Source organism: Ranitomeya variabilis, chromosome 1 (assembly GCF_051348905.1).
Source record: "Ranitomeya variabilis isolate aRanVar5 chromosome 1, aRanVar5.hap1, whole genome shotgun sequence".
Classification (NCBI taxonomy): domain Eukaryota; kingdom Metazoa; phylum Chordata; class Amphibia; order Anura; family Dendrobatidae; genus Ranitomeya; species Ranitomeya variabilis.
The window spans coordinates 879,690,633-879,706,036 of record NC_135232.1 but is presented as its reverse complement, the minus strand read 5'-3'; the positions used below and the strand labels follow the sequence as shown (position 1 = coordinate 879,706,036).

The window sequence follows — 15,404 nt, the reverse complement described above, 5'->3', positions numbered from 1 at the left end:
ATATATATATATATATATATATATATATATACACAGTATACTGTATATATTTTCTTTTATCTTAAAGTTTAGTAGCAAAACTCTGACAGTAGGGTATGAAACTGCTATTCTTGTTTGCAGTGTGTGAAGAATATAAAAAATGCTGTTCTCAAGGTATTGTACTCCACACACAAATAAATTCACAGTCAGACTGAGGGACTATAGAGGTACAGCACTTCCCTGCATCACTTGACTCTTTGCACTATTATTCACAGACTGAAACTATCACTCCCATTTTTAAACTCCTTCAGCACTGCAGTAGTATAACACAATCAGATTAGGCCTTTTTCTATTCCTAGGTACAATGAGCTGTGCACTCTGATCAATATTCCTATGCTGTAAAAGCCACATCTTTTATGCTGGCTGTGATAGCTGTCCTGATTGGCTGAAGAAGACCTTGTAAGTAGTGTTGAGCGATACCGTCCGATACTTGAAAGTATCGGTATCGGATAGTATCGTCCGATACCCGAAAAGTATCGGATATCGCCGATACCGATACCCGATACCAATACAAGTCAATGGGACACCAAGTATCGGAAGGTATCCTGATGGTTCCCAGGGTCTGAAGGAGAGGAAACTCCCCTTCAGGCCCTGGGATCCATATTAAAGTGTAAAATAAAGAATAAAAATAAAAAATATTGATATACTCACCCTCTGACGTGCCCTGGTTGTAACCACCAGCCTCCGTTCATAAGAATGAGCGCTTGAAAGTCCTTAGAAGACGTCGCGGCCTGTGATTGGTTGCGGAGCGGTCACGTGACCGCCACGCGACCAATCACAAGCCGCGACGTCATCTAAGGACTTTCAAGCGCTCATTCTTATGAACGGAGGCTGGCGGTTACAACCAGGGAGCGCCAGAGGGTGAGTATATCAATATTTTTTATTTTTATTCTTTATTTTACACATTAATATCGATCCCGATTCCTGATACCACAAAAGTATCGGATCTCGGTATCGGAATTCCGATACAGCAAATATCGGCCGATACCCGATACTTGCGGTATCGGAATGCTCAACACTACTTGTAAGGTGATTGTTTCAGTGGATCATGGGGAATGACACACATCAATGCCTGGAGTCATTAGCCATCTCAATGAGTCTTCAGCAGTGTGTGAAATGGTGCTGGGTAAAGATGAGTGGGTCTGATGAAATTTGAATTTGCCAAATCTCCTGGATTTTACTGGGATATTCAATATGATTCACAGAAAATGCATACTCTGCGAATTAAATCTACCTTATTATGCTCTGTAGATGGTATGGACTGTACGGAGGAAAGCCAACAGTGGAGGTAGTCCAGAGATGAGCAGTGAAGTTTCTAGTTATTTTTATTTTTTTAACCTTTTGCTGCCTTCATACTGAATTCACTCTGAGTGAATAATAAAGAAAATCAGCATTCTGGATTTGGAGAATCCAGATTGTTGCAAAAATAGAGTAGGATTCAATATCACTATAATATACAGTGCCTTGCGAAAGTATTCGGCCCCCTGGAACTATTCAGCCTTTTCCCACATATCATGCTTCAAACATAAAGATACCAAATGGAAATTTTTGGTGAAGAATCAACAACAAGTGGAACACAATTGTGAAGTTGAGCAAAATTTATTGGTTATTTTAAATTTTTGTGGAAATTCAAAAACTGAAAAGTGGGGCGTGCAATATTATTAAGCCCCATTAACTTAATACTTGTTGCGCTACCTTTTGCTGTGATTACAGATGCAAGTCGCTTGGGGTATGTCTCTATCAGTTTTGTACATCGTGTTTGTGAATTGCAGTTCTCAGCTATTTCCACAGATTCTTGACTGGATTGAGGTCTGGACTTTGACTTGGCCATTCTAACACTTAGATACGGTTATTTGTGAACCATTCCATTGTAGATTTTGCTTTATGTTTAGGATCATTGTCTTGTTGGAAGACAAATCTCCGTCCCAGTCTCAGGTCTTTTGCAGGCTCAAACATGTTTTCTTCAAAAATGGTCCTGGATTTGGCTCCATCCATCTTCCCATCAATTTTAACCATCTTCCCTGTTCCCGCTGAAGAAAATCAGGCCCAAACCATGATGCTGCCACCACCATGTTTGACAGTGGGGATGTGTGTGTTCAGGGTGATGAGCTGTGTTTCGCATTGTTGCCAAAACGTTAGATTTTGGTTTTATCTGACTAGAGCACCTTCTTCCACATGTTTGGTGTGTCTTCCAAGTGGCTGGCTGCAAACTTTAAACAACACTTTTTTATGGATATCTTTGAGAAATGGCTTTCTTCTTGCCACTCTTCCATAAAGGCCAGATTTGTGCAGTGTATGACTAATTGTTGTCCTATGGATCTCTGCAGTTCATCCAGAGTGATCATGGGCCTCTTGGCTGCATCTCTGATCAGTCTTCTCCTTGTTTGAGATGAAAGTTTAGAGGGACAGCCAGGTCTTGGTAGATTTGCAGTGGTATGATACTCCTTCCATTTCAATATGATCGCTTGCACAGTGCTCCTTGGGATGTTTAAAGTTTTGTAGGTGAAAGAGGCAGAGGAGGAGAAGGTATCCAACACTGTTTTTGTTATTTTTCATTGATTTTTTTAGGGGCACTATGAAAACAGGCAGTGTAATGATCTGCCAGCCACTCTGTCTCTCTGTATACAGGATGTGTAATACTCTGCACTTTTTTGGATTGAAAGCAATGAGGAGAGCATCAAATAGGGCATGTGGCCATGTTGCTGGTGGTGGTGTATGTGCTGAAGGGCCATGGTTGATCTGTACCTGTTATGCGCCCAAATGAAAGGCCTGCCTCTGGGGCAAGCAGGCAACAGTATATTCTATGCAATTTCATAGATACGAGTACCACTGAATGACTGGTGAGGCCATAACAAGTAGATGTGGTTTTAGATTGGTTGGCTGAGAGTGCCTTCAGTTCCTTCACTTTGTTTTCCACCCGGTCCCCTGCTGAAAGTGCAGATTTTACTCCTGCGGCCCATGAACATCTGCCTTCCATCTCACCCTTGTGCAAATCAGGCAATCTGTCTGAGCCCCAAGTCATGCAGCAGTCACATCTACTTTTTAATGACTCTGCTGGTTGTAGTTCCGTGGACCATCCACCTGACCGTGGCCAACATTTAGAAGACATTGAGTGCACTGATGCCCAACCACATGTTCTGTTGGAGTATGAGTACATGGGAGAGGTAATGTAAAAGGTCAGCAGACCACGGCAGGACATATCTGATGAGGATAATGATGATAATGATGATGAAGCCCAGGTGCCAACTGCTGCAGCTTTCAACTGTGTGTAGTCCGGCTAGGAGGGCAGTGTTGCGAACTGGATAGAACATTATGCAGAGGATTATTATTATAATTTTTTTTAGAGCACCATTGATTCCTTGGTGCAGTACATGAGGAGGGGTTACTTACAGAGCACAAATTCAAATTACAATGAACAAACTAATAGTGACAGACAGGTACAGAGGGGAGAGGACCCTAATCTTGCAGCCTATATTTTACAAGATAATGGGGAAGGAGACAGTAGGTTCGCGGGTTGCAACAGCTTTGGTGTTGTGGAGGTGGCAGCAGGGTCATTGCAGGCTGTAAGCTGTTCTGATGACATGGGTTTTCAAGTTCAGCTTGAAAGTTCCGAATGTATGGGGTAATCGAATGTGTTGGGCCACACATTGTGGGGGATACTCGGGAAAAGTCTTGCAGGTGATTGTTTGAAGATCATACGATTGTGGAGGAGAGAAGGAGGTCTTGGTAGGACTAGATGTTACATGGTGGGAAATATCGGGAGATTAGTTCAGAGATATATAGAAGAGACAGATTCTGGATGGCTTTGTAGGTCTGTGTTAGTAGCTGGAAATCGATGTGTTGCGGGCCGCATTTGGAAACAATGAAGGGTTTTGCAGAGTACAATAATTTGTTTTGACCAAAAATGGAAGAGAGACAGCTGCAGAGTAGATTTATTTTTTGGCCACACTACTCATATAGATACAGTGGTACAGTAAAAATTTGTGTCATGATCCGGCATTTATACAGGCCAGATCATGTGGTGCACTGACCAATTGTAATGAGGTGGCAGGGAACTTCATTTACCTCCTCTCTCCTATACACTGAGCCCATGTGGCCCATGATTGTCAACGGACACAGCAGCAGTAAGTAAGGTACTCCTGCCCGACCAACCTGTCATCTCAGCCCCTGCGCCTTTGCCTTCTGTGGCCCCGCAGTCTTCTCCAGTCACATCCCATCTCCCGACTCCACCGTCATCCCAGGTGTTGGTGACACCTTCATCCTCCCATCTATCTGGATGAGCTCTGAGCTCCCACAGCAGACGAGGCCCGGTGGGTGGGGGGAGTGATTGAGAAAAAGAAGCGGTGGTAGCGCCAAATCTTAAAGGAGCAGTATTGTGTGTGGCCACCTGCAACAGTCGCAGTCGTGCCAGTGAGCCAGAGGACAGAGACGCCCTTAAAGGAAGCGGTGACCGCAGTCGGGTCACGGCAGCAGGAGGCTCCAGGTACCAGAAGTCAGCTACTGCTGAAGAGAAGTTGGAGGAACAGTGGTGAGTTATCCTCCAGCGGATCCTCAGCCCATACATACATTGCTGTGCATCGTCCAAATATGGCCCACTATTCCTGCCAACAGCCATGCATTGACTGAAGTGGCCCTATCTTGATAAAAAAATGTTGTGCTGGTTGCACTTGAAGAAGCAAAAAGGGACTGTTCTGCATCCCTGCAAGGGCAGTGGGCCCTATATGGCACAGAGGAATTGGTGTCAGTGGTGATCATCCAGATCACAGAGGAATGACTTTGTTTTCTCCCCTCCTCCAAGTTTCTTTGTGCACAGTTGTGCATCCTCAGTTGGATTACGGGGCTGGAACCCTACGAGGGTTGGTTGATATGAACTGTGCGTATAACTGCTATAAGGAATGAACTGTATTAACCTTGAACTTTACTCATTTTAACCCTGAACTATTTCCCCATTAAAAGCAGCACTCCAAAGTGTTAATGGCGCGTAATCTAGCAAAAGGAGGGAGGGAGAGAAGCTGAGCAGGAGGACCTGAGGAGTGAGCTGGGTCAGGACTATGTGGACTAGGATTGTGTGGCCATCAGGCCAGTATGTTTGAATGGGCCCCAGGAGCCAAGGCACTGGGGTTAGTTGGACCCACTTTAAAAGAAACTGAGACTCTTTTGTTTGTTGGGTTTTAACCCCGCCGAGAAGTTTGTGCCTTTGGCGGCATCAGACAGAGACTGCGCACGTTTTAATGAACTATATTGTTTGCTCTTTTACAGGAGCCATTATGATTGGAGACGACCATATTTTAGGAAGGAGGAGTGTGTAAGGAGGTGGCGTGGAACCTCATTTGCCTCCTTTCTCCTATACACTGAGCCCAAGTGGCAGCCAATGGTTCCCTCAGGTTTACACTGTTCTGCTGTGTGTTAATGTTGCATATTGCCTTCTCATGTATTAATGTGTCACGTTTCATATGTATTGTGTATTGCTTTGCAGACCCCATGTCATTGCAATTGTACATAATTAGTTTATTGACAGAAGGGGTTAAGAAGAGGGCAGTCCCACAGGTTTACAGGAGAAGGATTTCCTGTTCTTGCAGAAGAGCCCGGGCAGGCTTGCCTGAGGCAGGACCTGCTCCACTGTCTGGAGAAGGGTATACCCCTGGAGGAGAATAACTTATTGCCAAGGACTGTCGGGCAGTGGGAACTGGCATCGGCTCAACAGGATCTTCCCCAGGCAGAATACGGGGCCCGATTCCAGGATGGGAGCTGATGAACAGATGAGACCCGAATAGTCCGTAGAGATGGCAGGGAAAGCATAGGAACTGTTGACCTCTGTGAACTGTACCCCTGGATGTCATGGATGTCTTGCTGTTTAGTAAAGTTTAATCATTGGAACAAAGATTGCGACTCTGTGGTGTTTTTTGGGATTAGGATTCTAGCTGACACAGTGAGTACTCATCTATTCATGTGCAAGGGGCCGGGGTGCTCACTGACTGTTGCTTAGTGGACTTGCCCATTACTACCACCCCGTGCCACCTTGTTACACAATCACAGCCATACCAATACTTGGCATAGCTGTGATGGCTCTGGAAGTGCCCACAGCCCAAAAGCTTGCTGTACTGTAGCCTTTCAGCAAACTTTATTAGGCATCCAAACCCAAACAGAAAACCGGGCATCCTGTTAAAAGGCTGTGTTTAGGGTTCCGTACACTAGGTGTCCGGTATGAATCTTGAACTTTAAAGTTTTGGTTTTCAGGAGAAAGAAAGAAAGAAAGAAAGAAAGAAAGAAAGAAAGAAAGAAAGAAAGAAAGAAAGAAAGAAAGAAAGAAAGAAAGAAAGAAAATCATACTTCTGGCTTATTTGGCTTCTGGTAGATGCTATTGTCAAACATCCCATAGGTTGTCTTCTTCCCAGGTAATGCTGAAAAGAGAAATCAGTAATTTTATAATCTTTTATACTATAAAGATTATAATAACAAGTTCAGAATTTTATGTGGATATGATTCTCACCCAATCATTAATAATCATTCATCATTCATTCTATGAATCAAAATACCTAAGAAAAGACCTAGAGAAGTCTTACCACTAGGATTCTATGGAATGCTGAAGTTCCTAGGAGCCCATGGAAGCCAGTAGAGATGATTTGATCTACATAGATCTGAATTGGGCAAATTTGCCAAGAAGCTACTCTCTGTAAATTGAATGTTTTTGTTATGCTGCGCATCTCCCCAGACCTCAAAGCATATTAAATGCAGGATGTTAAAAAAATATAGAAAACATTAAACTTTGAGAGTCCTCAGTGATTGATACCTTTTAATGGCTAACTGAAAAGATGGTAATAAATAGCAAGTTTTCGAGACTACTCAGGTCTCTTCATCAGGCACAGTTTATCATATCAATAGTGTCTTGGAAAAGTATTCACAACCTTCGCATTTTTCATGTTTTGATACCTCACAACCTGGAATTTCACTGTTTTTTTGAGGGTTTGCATCAGTTCATGTAAAGAACATGCCTACAACTGTGAACATTTGGTATTCATTTTTTTAGCTGTTTTCCTGGCCTTCTATAGTCCCAACTGCCATTTTGCTAAATTTGCAAGGAGCTAATAGGAAAAATCCATTTCTGAAGAACACAGATTGTTGCAAAATTTGAGGAGGATTCAATTCACCTTAAAAAATCACTAGTGAAAACACTGTTACGTTAGGGATGGGCTAGTTGTATAGGATCTCCAAAATGACAACCTTTTGTACAGATTTAAGAATTACTGTTCTAGCATGATTACCTTAAAGGTAACCTGTCATCAGAAAAAAAACTATTAACCTCCAGATATGGTGTTAATCTGCAGGGTAATAGCATTACTAACCTGCACAGGGCCTGTACATAGCTGAATACTGCAGAGAGAAAATTAAAATTATTTCCTCCAGGAGCATTCAGTCTCAGTCACGGCGGCAACACAGGCATGGATTCAGTCACTGCTCTGAGCATGGAGAGCAGCAGCTTTGGCCGCGCCACCGACCCTGATTGATACTGGCCCTGCATTGTTGTTTTTTTAAAAAAAGGTCTCCTCCTAGATAACCACTCTGAATTAAATTGATCCTCACTAGACAAGCCAATTTTCCAGGGTCCCACTGCTTCTAATCATAAGATCAGCTTTTTTGTAGCCATTTGTTTATTACAATTCGCTGAGTAAATGTTGTCTTAGATAAGACAATGGCACAAACATAGAAATTGGAGTAAATTGATCTCCTGCCTTGTATGATTCAATGATGTTTATTTTACTGAGTGACCCAATAGTATATTTTATTTCATAGTATTCTATACGGTGTCTCATTTAAAAGCATTGGATTCCCCACAGGGATACTTTATGCACCGCTAAATATCTAGGTAAAAAAGTGAGGTAACAGGAGAACAAGTCAAAGCTTTTGCTGATGTATTGTATAAATCAACTCCCTTAGTTTAATAACATTTATGACTTATCTCTCTGTGTTGGCAGAAAATCTATAGCACAACATTTTGTAATAAAAATGAACAAAGGTCATTGCTGAAATGAGTGCATTTATCATTTATGTTTTCAGAGTGTTAGCAGTGGCGGTGAGATGTTAGACTGGGTTCAAATCTGTGTTATGAATTTTGTTACTTTGTTCTGTATTAGGGACAAAAAAAAACAAATTCATCTGTAACATGATGGACACCATCAACACCATACAGACCCCAGATGCTGCCTGTCAGGTTTGAGTATGGGCCTTGATTCATCATTTGCACTTTTTTCTAAGTCACTTTGCTATTTAGTCTTTTGGCATTAGTTGCAATTTTCAGCTCCAAATTCATTAAAATGGCAAACACGATTCATGAATTTGCTGCGAAGTTAAAAATGGGCTTTCTTCCATGTATGAACTGTTTTTCCAACTTTTGAGGCCAGAAGTTGCAAAAGTCAGCCCACAAGTGCCATAGGTATGTCAGGTGTGACAGTCATCCTGGATCCGGCTGTAGAAGGTCTTTGCGTTTAGCTCAAGCACCTTCTTGATATTTGCATACCTGTTATGGAGCAACATACTTCTCCCTCTAGGACCCAATAGTTACCTCCACCTTCTGCTGCTAATCACACACCTGTGCTGAAGGTTTAAATACATTTAATTGCAGCAGCATGGTGCCGGTGTTAGCTCATACTTGCCTCAGTCTTGTTGGAAGCTCTCACAGTCGGTTAGTGTCTTTTCTGAGGACCTTTGGAGGATTGCTTACTTGATATCTTGGTGGTCTTCTCAAGCTAAGTGTTTTCCTCCCATCCATCTACCCTCTCTGTCTATAGTTTTAGTTGGAAGAAAAGTCAAACAGCTGCACTCTCAGCTGGGACTGACTAGTACTCAACCCCATCCCCTCCCTATGTAGGGCCTGTTGCTAGGGTCAGGCAGGGATTAGGTTCCTAATCGGGGATAGGTGCAGAAGCTATATAGGGATGTTTAGGGCAGACAGGGTGATTTTACATCTACCTAGGGCTCTCTACTCTCTTCTTCCCCAGTGTTTGGCCTCCCTCTTCCCTCTTCCCCTTGTTGTGTACTTACTAATCCTTCACCCAGCGTGACAACAAGTCTATGAGACTCAAACATACACTAGGGGAAGACCAGAGTGAAGTTGCACCACATTTTGTGACTTTATAAAAAGCAAAAATACAGTAAAAGGACACAAAAATAAGAAAAAAGCCAGCTGAGTTTACCAACACAGGTCCAAAAACAAATGCACTTAGAGGATGCAGCAGCCCCCCTTGATAAAGGTGGAAGCAACACAGGTGCAAAATAATGATGAAACAACCACTCACAAGCCTACAAATTCTTGGAGGGGGTGGTTGTCTAGTAGAATTGGACTTGGATGCATCCTGCATAAAAAGGATGATGAGCAGTAAATTATAAATAATACACATGAGGTCTTGACTGATATTTTGGTCAAATTATGCAAGCTCGAAAAACATTTTAAGCGCCCTCATTGTTTTGTGAGTCCCTACAAAAAAAAACCCCCGATTTTTCTTTTTTTACTTTTTAAAAAATCGCAATTCATTTATCACGTAAAAACATCTGGATTTGCTAGACACAGCACAAAAGTAGAAACCAAAGAAACCCCAGATGAGCACATATAAAATAGACTGCAAAAAAGATAGAATAATCAATGGGTGCAAACAAAAAAAAGGACAAAATTAGCCAAAAAAGGGGCAAATGATGAATTAGAGCAGGAACCTGCAACAAATAGCCTCCAAGCAGAAACCAGGGGTTACTTCCACTATAAATGTGTGGCGCCCCATGGTCCTCGTCGTCACAGTAGCATTGCTTTCCTCATGGTGAGAGTGATGTTACGCTTGGAAGCGATGAAGGAGATCTTTTATCAGGTAACCACAATGCATACAACATGTTTACACTCCAGGCCCGAAGGGGGAGCTCTAAACCTGTTTATGGTGAACTCCCCTAGAAAGACATTCTGTTCTGGAGGGAAAGAGTTCAGTTTCAGTTTCAGTTCAGAAAGTGAGAGACACAGAAGAGAGCAGACCGACACAGGTCTGAAGGGGCCTGTAATCTGAAGTACTGCAGCCCCTGGAGGAAGAGACATACAGAAAGCCGACCATTGTTCAGTGAGTGTGCAGGAGAGCGAAGCGCAGGAGAGTAACCTCAGGGGAGACCAACTAAGATCAGGCTGCCTCCCTCTGAAGCGCAGATAAACGGTAGCCGGACCACCGAGGTTTGTAAGGACTCTACGACTTACAGCAGAAATTGGCAGGACAGCAGAATTGCAAGTTATCTGTCCCCACACACACCCAGGAGGCACGGTGACACCAATAGTGCCCGGGGCCTGCTAGAGTCCCTATAAACAGGCTTACATCACCAGTCATACCGGTTATGTCCTATACTATATGGGGGACAGAGAGAAAACATCTGTAAGGACCTTATATGAAGCCACAGGCAGTAAGGGACTATAACACCACCGCGCTAGAGGAAGGCATTTAACTCCACTTGGTAAAGGGGACTCTTGATTAGCTTCCAAGCCAGCTGGACCCTGCCTGCCCTGTGATCTGGTGCCCTGGACTGTGGCTGCCTGAAGTCTTCAGTAAACAAGGTAAAGAGACTGCAAAGCTGTGTCCTCGTTCCTTCCTGCGCCATTTACTATCTTCCATCTACACATCGGGAGCCCTGGGGATATACTTCACCTGTCGGAAGTTATACCATCTCACTGCCATAACATCACCCCAGAGGAGCCCTTAAATTAGCATCGGTCCCCACTGACCGAATACCACAGGTGGTATCACAAATATAAACTTAATTCCCTTTAAAGACTATTCCCTTTTACGTGGGCGCCCAGGGCCACGGATCGGGTCGCCACCGTGACATCCCCCTGTGAACTCAGGACCCGGTACCGAGTACCCCATGGCCCTGGTGGGCGACTCATCTTGGCATCACGAACAGGATGAACTGAACCAGCAAATCGGGTCATGTGCGCCTAAGAGACTGTGCCTAACTGTGATTTATTAAGAGACTGTGCATTGTAAATTGCCGCCAAAACTGCCGCCATTGCCACGCCGTGTGGTGCGCAAGGAGGAGACATACCTTCATGGGTGGAGCCAGCTGGAAAGAGTGCAAAGAAGGAAACAGGTGCCGCACTGCGAGGGGAACGCCGGAAGTGAAGACGCCGTACTGCGGAGCCAGAAGTGAGGACACTGCAAAGTGTCGAGCGATGCACCGGAGGAACCGCTACAAACTTCGGAGGAGAGATGCCGGCCCCTATAAGATTAGCAAGTGGGAGCAGCTATGTCAGACCAGGGGGGAGAAATGGCAGTGGACACAGCCGCAGCCCCTGTGATGCTCCAAGTCCTCGGGGTAGACGCACCTGCAGGCCCCACATTGCCACCAGGCCCCGCAGCTTCTACCCGCAGACCGGACCCCGCTGCAGCTACAGTGCCCATCAGGCCGCTGTCCATGCCCTATATTCCTGGAGCGTCCTGACTTCCGCAATATTCTGGGGTGTCCCATTTATTAAGGGACTTTAAAGAAAGACTCTGCAGCTGTTTGAAGTTTATCCTTTAACGGATCATCAAAAGGTCAGCATCTTAATTGGACAATTGATAGGCACAGCTAAGAGAAGTGAAATCCTGGCTAAATATGGAAGAAGGAACTGTGCAGCAGATATTTGCTAAACTTAAGACCACCTTTGACACCAGCACCGCTGCAGATATCAAAATGAAGTTCTTTGGGTGCAAGCAGAAAGCACAGGATAGCATACGGGACTATGGCCTTAATCTCCAGGAGGCACTGCAGGCCATCAGACAGGTTGACCCTAACAGCGTGCAGGAGGGAGACAAACTCTTAAAGGAACAGTTCGAGGGTCTCCTGTCCAGCAACCACAGAACACAGCTGCACATCCTGGCATTGAAAAACCTGACCTGGACTTTGCGCAATTTAAGGACAGAGCCATCCGAGTGCTGCACGAACCTCAGCCCAGCCGCACAGTGCTCCATAGGTGTCCAGCTCTCACGTACCACCAGGAGATGGCATATCATCAGGTCCCAGTTGATGTCAACACACAGATCCTGGATGATGACTCTCCCACAGGACTATGCCTCCAGGTCCGAGAACTGACTAAAAGTGTAGCTGCACTAGCTAAAACCGTGCAGTCCCTGCAGGAGTCGCCAAAAGAAAAGATCAAGCTGGCTTCCAGACTGGAGGACGTCCCCTGGTGACGACAGAAGAGGATCCCGCCAACCAGAGGGAGAGACGACGATCGCTATTCATCAGGACCGACGACCCATCTGCCACCGCTGCGACCAGGCAGGACACATCGCAAGGTACTGTCATTTAAACGAGCGACCCCTGGGGCAGAGGGCCAACCCCCAGGAATAGGATGACCAGGCCCACAAAACTGGCGAGCCAAGTACGTCAGAGGGTGACCTGTCTTTCCCAATGTGATCGACAGCATCCCAATGAACGCTTTATTGGACACCGGTTCTCAGGTGACAACTATGCCTTACATTCTTTATAAGCGTTATTGGGCCAACACAGACATTAATCATGGCCCAGATGATGATTTGACAATAGTAGCCATTAACGGTCAGCCGTTGCCACAGGTGGGGAACAAAGAGGTATCACCATTAAGGTGGGGCGGGTAGAATTGAAGGCCCAAGGAATGGTGATTGTTGATATTGACCGACATGAACGTAACCCCATGATGACCATTGGAACTAATGTCATTGAAAATTGTTTTGCATAAGTTATTGTCTTATTGCAACAGGTGGCCGAAACTGCTGGTTCCAGTGAACAACGTGTCCTGCAGAAAAATCAGAGCTCTGGTGCAGAGACTGCTGGTAGAAATATCTGGTGGAGAAATTGGCCGTGCCACAGTGAGTGATTCAATCCCCATCGCAATACCCCCCGGGAGTGAAATGTTAATGTGGTGTCAGGCAGCAATAGGCCTCAGAGGTAAAGACTACCAGGCCCTGGTAGAACCTGTGTATTCAGATAGTAGGCCCACAATCCTGACAGCCAGAGGGGTGGTTGAAGTCCTCAAGGGGAGGGTGCCAGTATGTGTCCTTAACTGTGGAGAGAAGGAGGTCCACCTAACCAAGTATGCCACAGTTGCTAAACTGTTTACTGTTGATAATAATGTAATACAGGCAACAGGACCCTTGGTCCCATCCAACCAGGTGGAGGACAATGGCTCTGCAGGACAAATGGAGGATTGGTGTCAGAAATTACACGTGGGCACTGACTCTACACCATCACACCAAAAACAAGGTGCTTACCGGGTGGTCCATGAGTATGAGCGAGTATTCGGCAAACACCCACTAGATTTTGGGCAGGTAAAAGGGTTCCAACATCATTGCTTTTTGGAAGTGCATTTGAACAGCAAGGTGGCTTGTTGTTGAAGGGAAATAGAGAGAAAAAAAAATCTATAAATCTTCAGCATAGCGAGTGTGAGCGAGCTGAGTGTGACCTGAGCGTAAGTGTGGACGGCGGTAAGTGTGACTTGTGATTCAGTGACTTTGGAATCAGGGAGTTTTTAATTAATACTTGTATTTATTTTTTATTTAACGTTTCTGTGTGGTGCAATCCCCATTAGGAAATGTGCTCCACTATTGTTAATGCCATCCCCATCCAGTGCACATCTTGCCACATGTATGCAATCCTTGATCAGCCGGTCGAGGGTGCATACTGCTGTGCGAGATGTGAGCACGTTGTGCATTTGGAATCCCAGATTCTCGATCTAAATGTGCAGCTGGCAACACTGAGATCCATAGACAACATAGAGAGGAGTCTTCTGCTCACAGAGCAGATGCTCAATGGGATAGATGAGGAGGGGGATGGTAGGATGGATCTGCAGGACAGTGAAGTAGGTAGCTGGGTGACATTCAGAAAGCGGGGTAGAGGGAAGAGTGCCAGGGAGGCTAGTCCTGATCTGACACACCCCAATAAGTTTGCTAAGTTGGCAGATGAGGGGGGTACCAGTACAGGGGTAGCACTGCTGCAGCCAGGCATGTCCTCTGAAAGCCGGAGAGAGTGACTGCTCCAGTAAGAAGGGAAATAGGAGAGCAGGGCAGGCCAGACAGGTACTGGTAGTGGGGGACTCAATTATTAGAGGAACAGATAGGGCAATCTGTCACAAAGACAGGGATCGGTGTGCTGCCTACCTGGCGCTCGAGTCCGACACATCGCTGATCGGGTGGACAGATTACTGGGAGGGGCTGGTGAGGACCCAGCGGTCATGGTGCACATTGGCACAAATGACAAAGTTAGAGGTAGGTGGAAGGTCCTTAAAGATGATTTCAGGGAATTAGGCTGCAAGCTGAAAGCAAGGACCTCCAACGTGGTATTCTCCGAAATACTGCCTGTACCACGTGCCACGCCAGAGAGGCAACAGGAGATTAGGGAGGTTAATAAGTGGCTCAAGAATTGGTGTAGGAAGGAGGGGTTTGGGTTCCTGCAGAACTGGGCCGACTTCTCAGTGGGCTACAGGCTCTACGCTAGGGACGGGCTGCATCTCAATGGGGAAGGTGCAGCTGTGCTGGGGGAGAAAATGGCTAGAAGGTTGGAGGAGTGTTTAAACTAGGGATTGGGGGGAGGGTATTCATTTTATAGGAGGGGAAGATAGTGCAGATAGAGACGTGGGCACAAATAAGGAAGTTGGGGGTGGCGGTGGCATGGGGGGTGGGGTTAGAACAGTTAGTAATTTAAGAAGGAATAGAGGTACAGAGAGGAACATCAAATGCATGTATACTAATGCCAGAAGCCTCACCAACAAAATGGACGAATTAGAACTAATGTTGTTGGAACATAATTATGACATGGTGGGGATATCTGAAACATGGCTGGATGAGAGCCATGACTGGGCTGTTAACTTGCAGGGCTATAGCCTTTTCAGAAATGACCGTACAGATAAGCGAGGGGGTGGGGTGTGTCTGTATGTAAAATCGACCTTAAAACCCATCCTGCGTGATAATATAGGTGAATTTAATGAAAATGTAGAGTCCCTGTGGGTGAAGATAAGGGGAGAGGGAAAAAATAATAAATTACTGATAGGGGTTTGTTATAAATCTCCAAAAATAATGGAAGCAATGGAGAATATCCTCGTAAAGCAAATAGATGAAGCAGCGACTCAAGGAGAAGTTATTATTATGGGGGACTTCAACTACCCTGAAATAGATTGGGGAACAGAAACCTGCAGTTCCAGTAAAGGTAATCGGTTTTTGACAACTATGAGAGACAATTACCTTTCACAACTGGTTCAGGACCCAACAAGAAGGGGGGCACTGCTAGACCTAATATTAACCAACAGGCCAGACCGCATATCAAATATAAGGGTTGGGGGTCACTTGGGGAATAGTGATCACAAAATAATAAGTTTTCATGTCTCCTTT

General features: G+C 45.0%; 1 protein-coding gene across 2 annotated transcripts in view; it reads right to left on the bottom strand.

Moving 5' to 3' along the window:
* Window positions 1-15,404, bottom strand: part of BANK1 (B cell scaffold protein with ankyrin repeats 1) — an 828,100-nt gene that overhangs the window by 12,509 nt on the left and 800,187 nt on the right. For both annotated transcript variants that reach the window (XM_077277945.1, XM_077277934.1), the window contains exon 18: window positions 6,370-6,440. In XM_077277945.1, coding sequence (XP_077134060.1) covers window positions 6,370-6,440 — 71 coding nt within the window. The remainder of the gene's footprint in view (window positions 1-6,369; window positions 6,441-15,404) is intronic.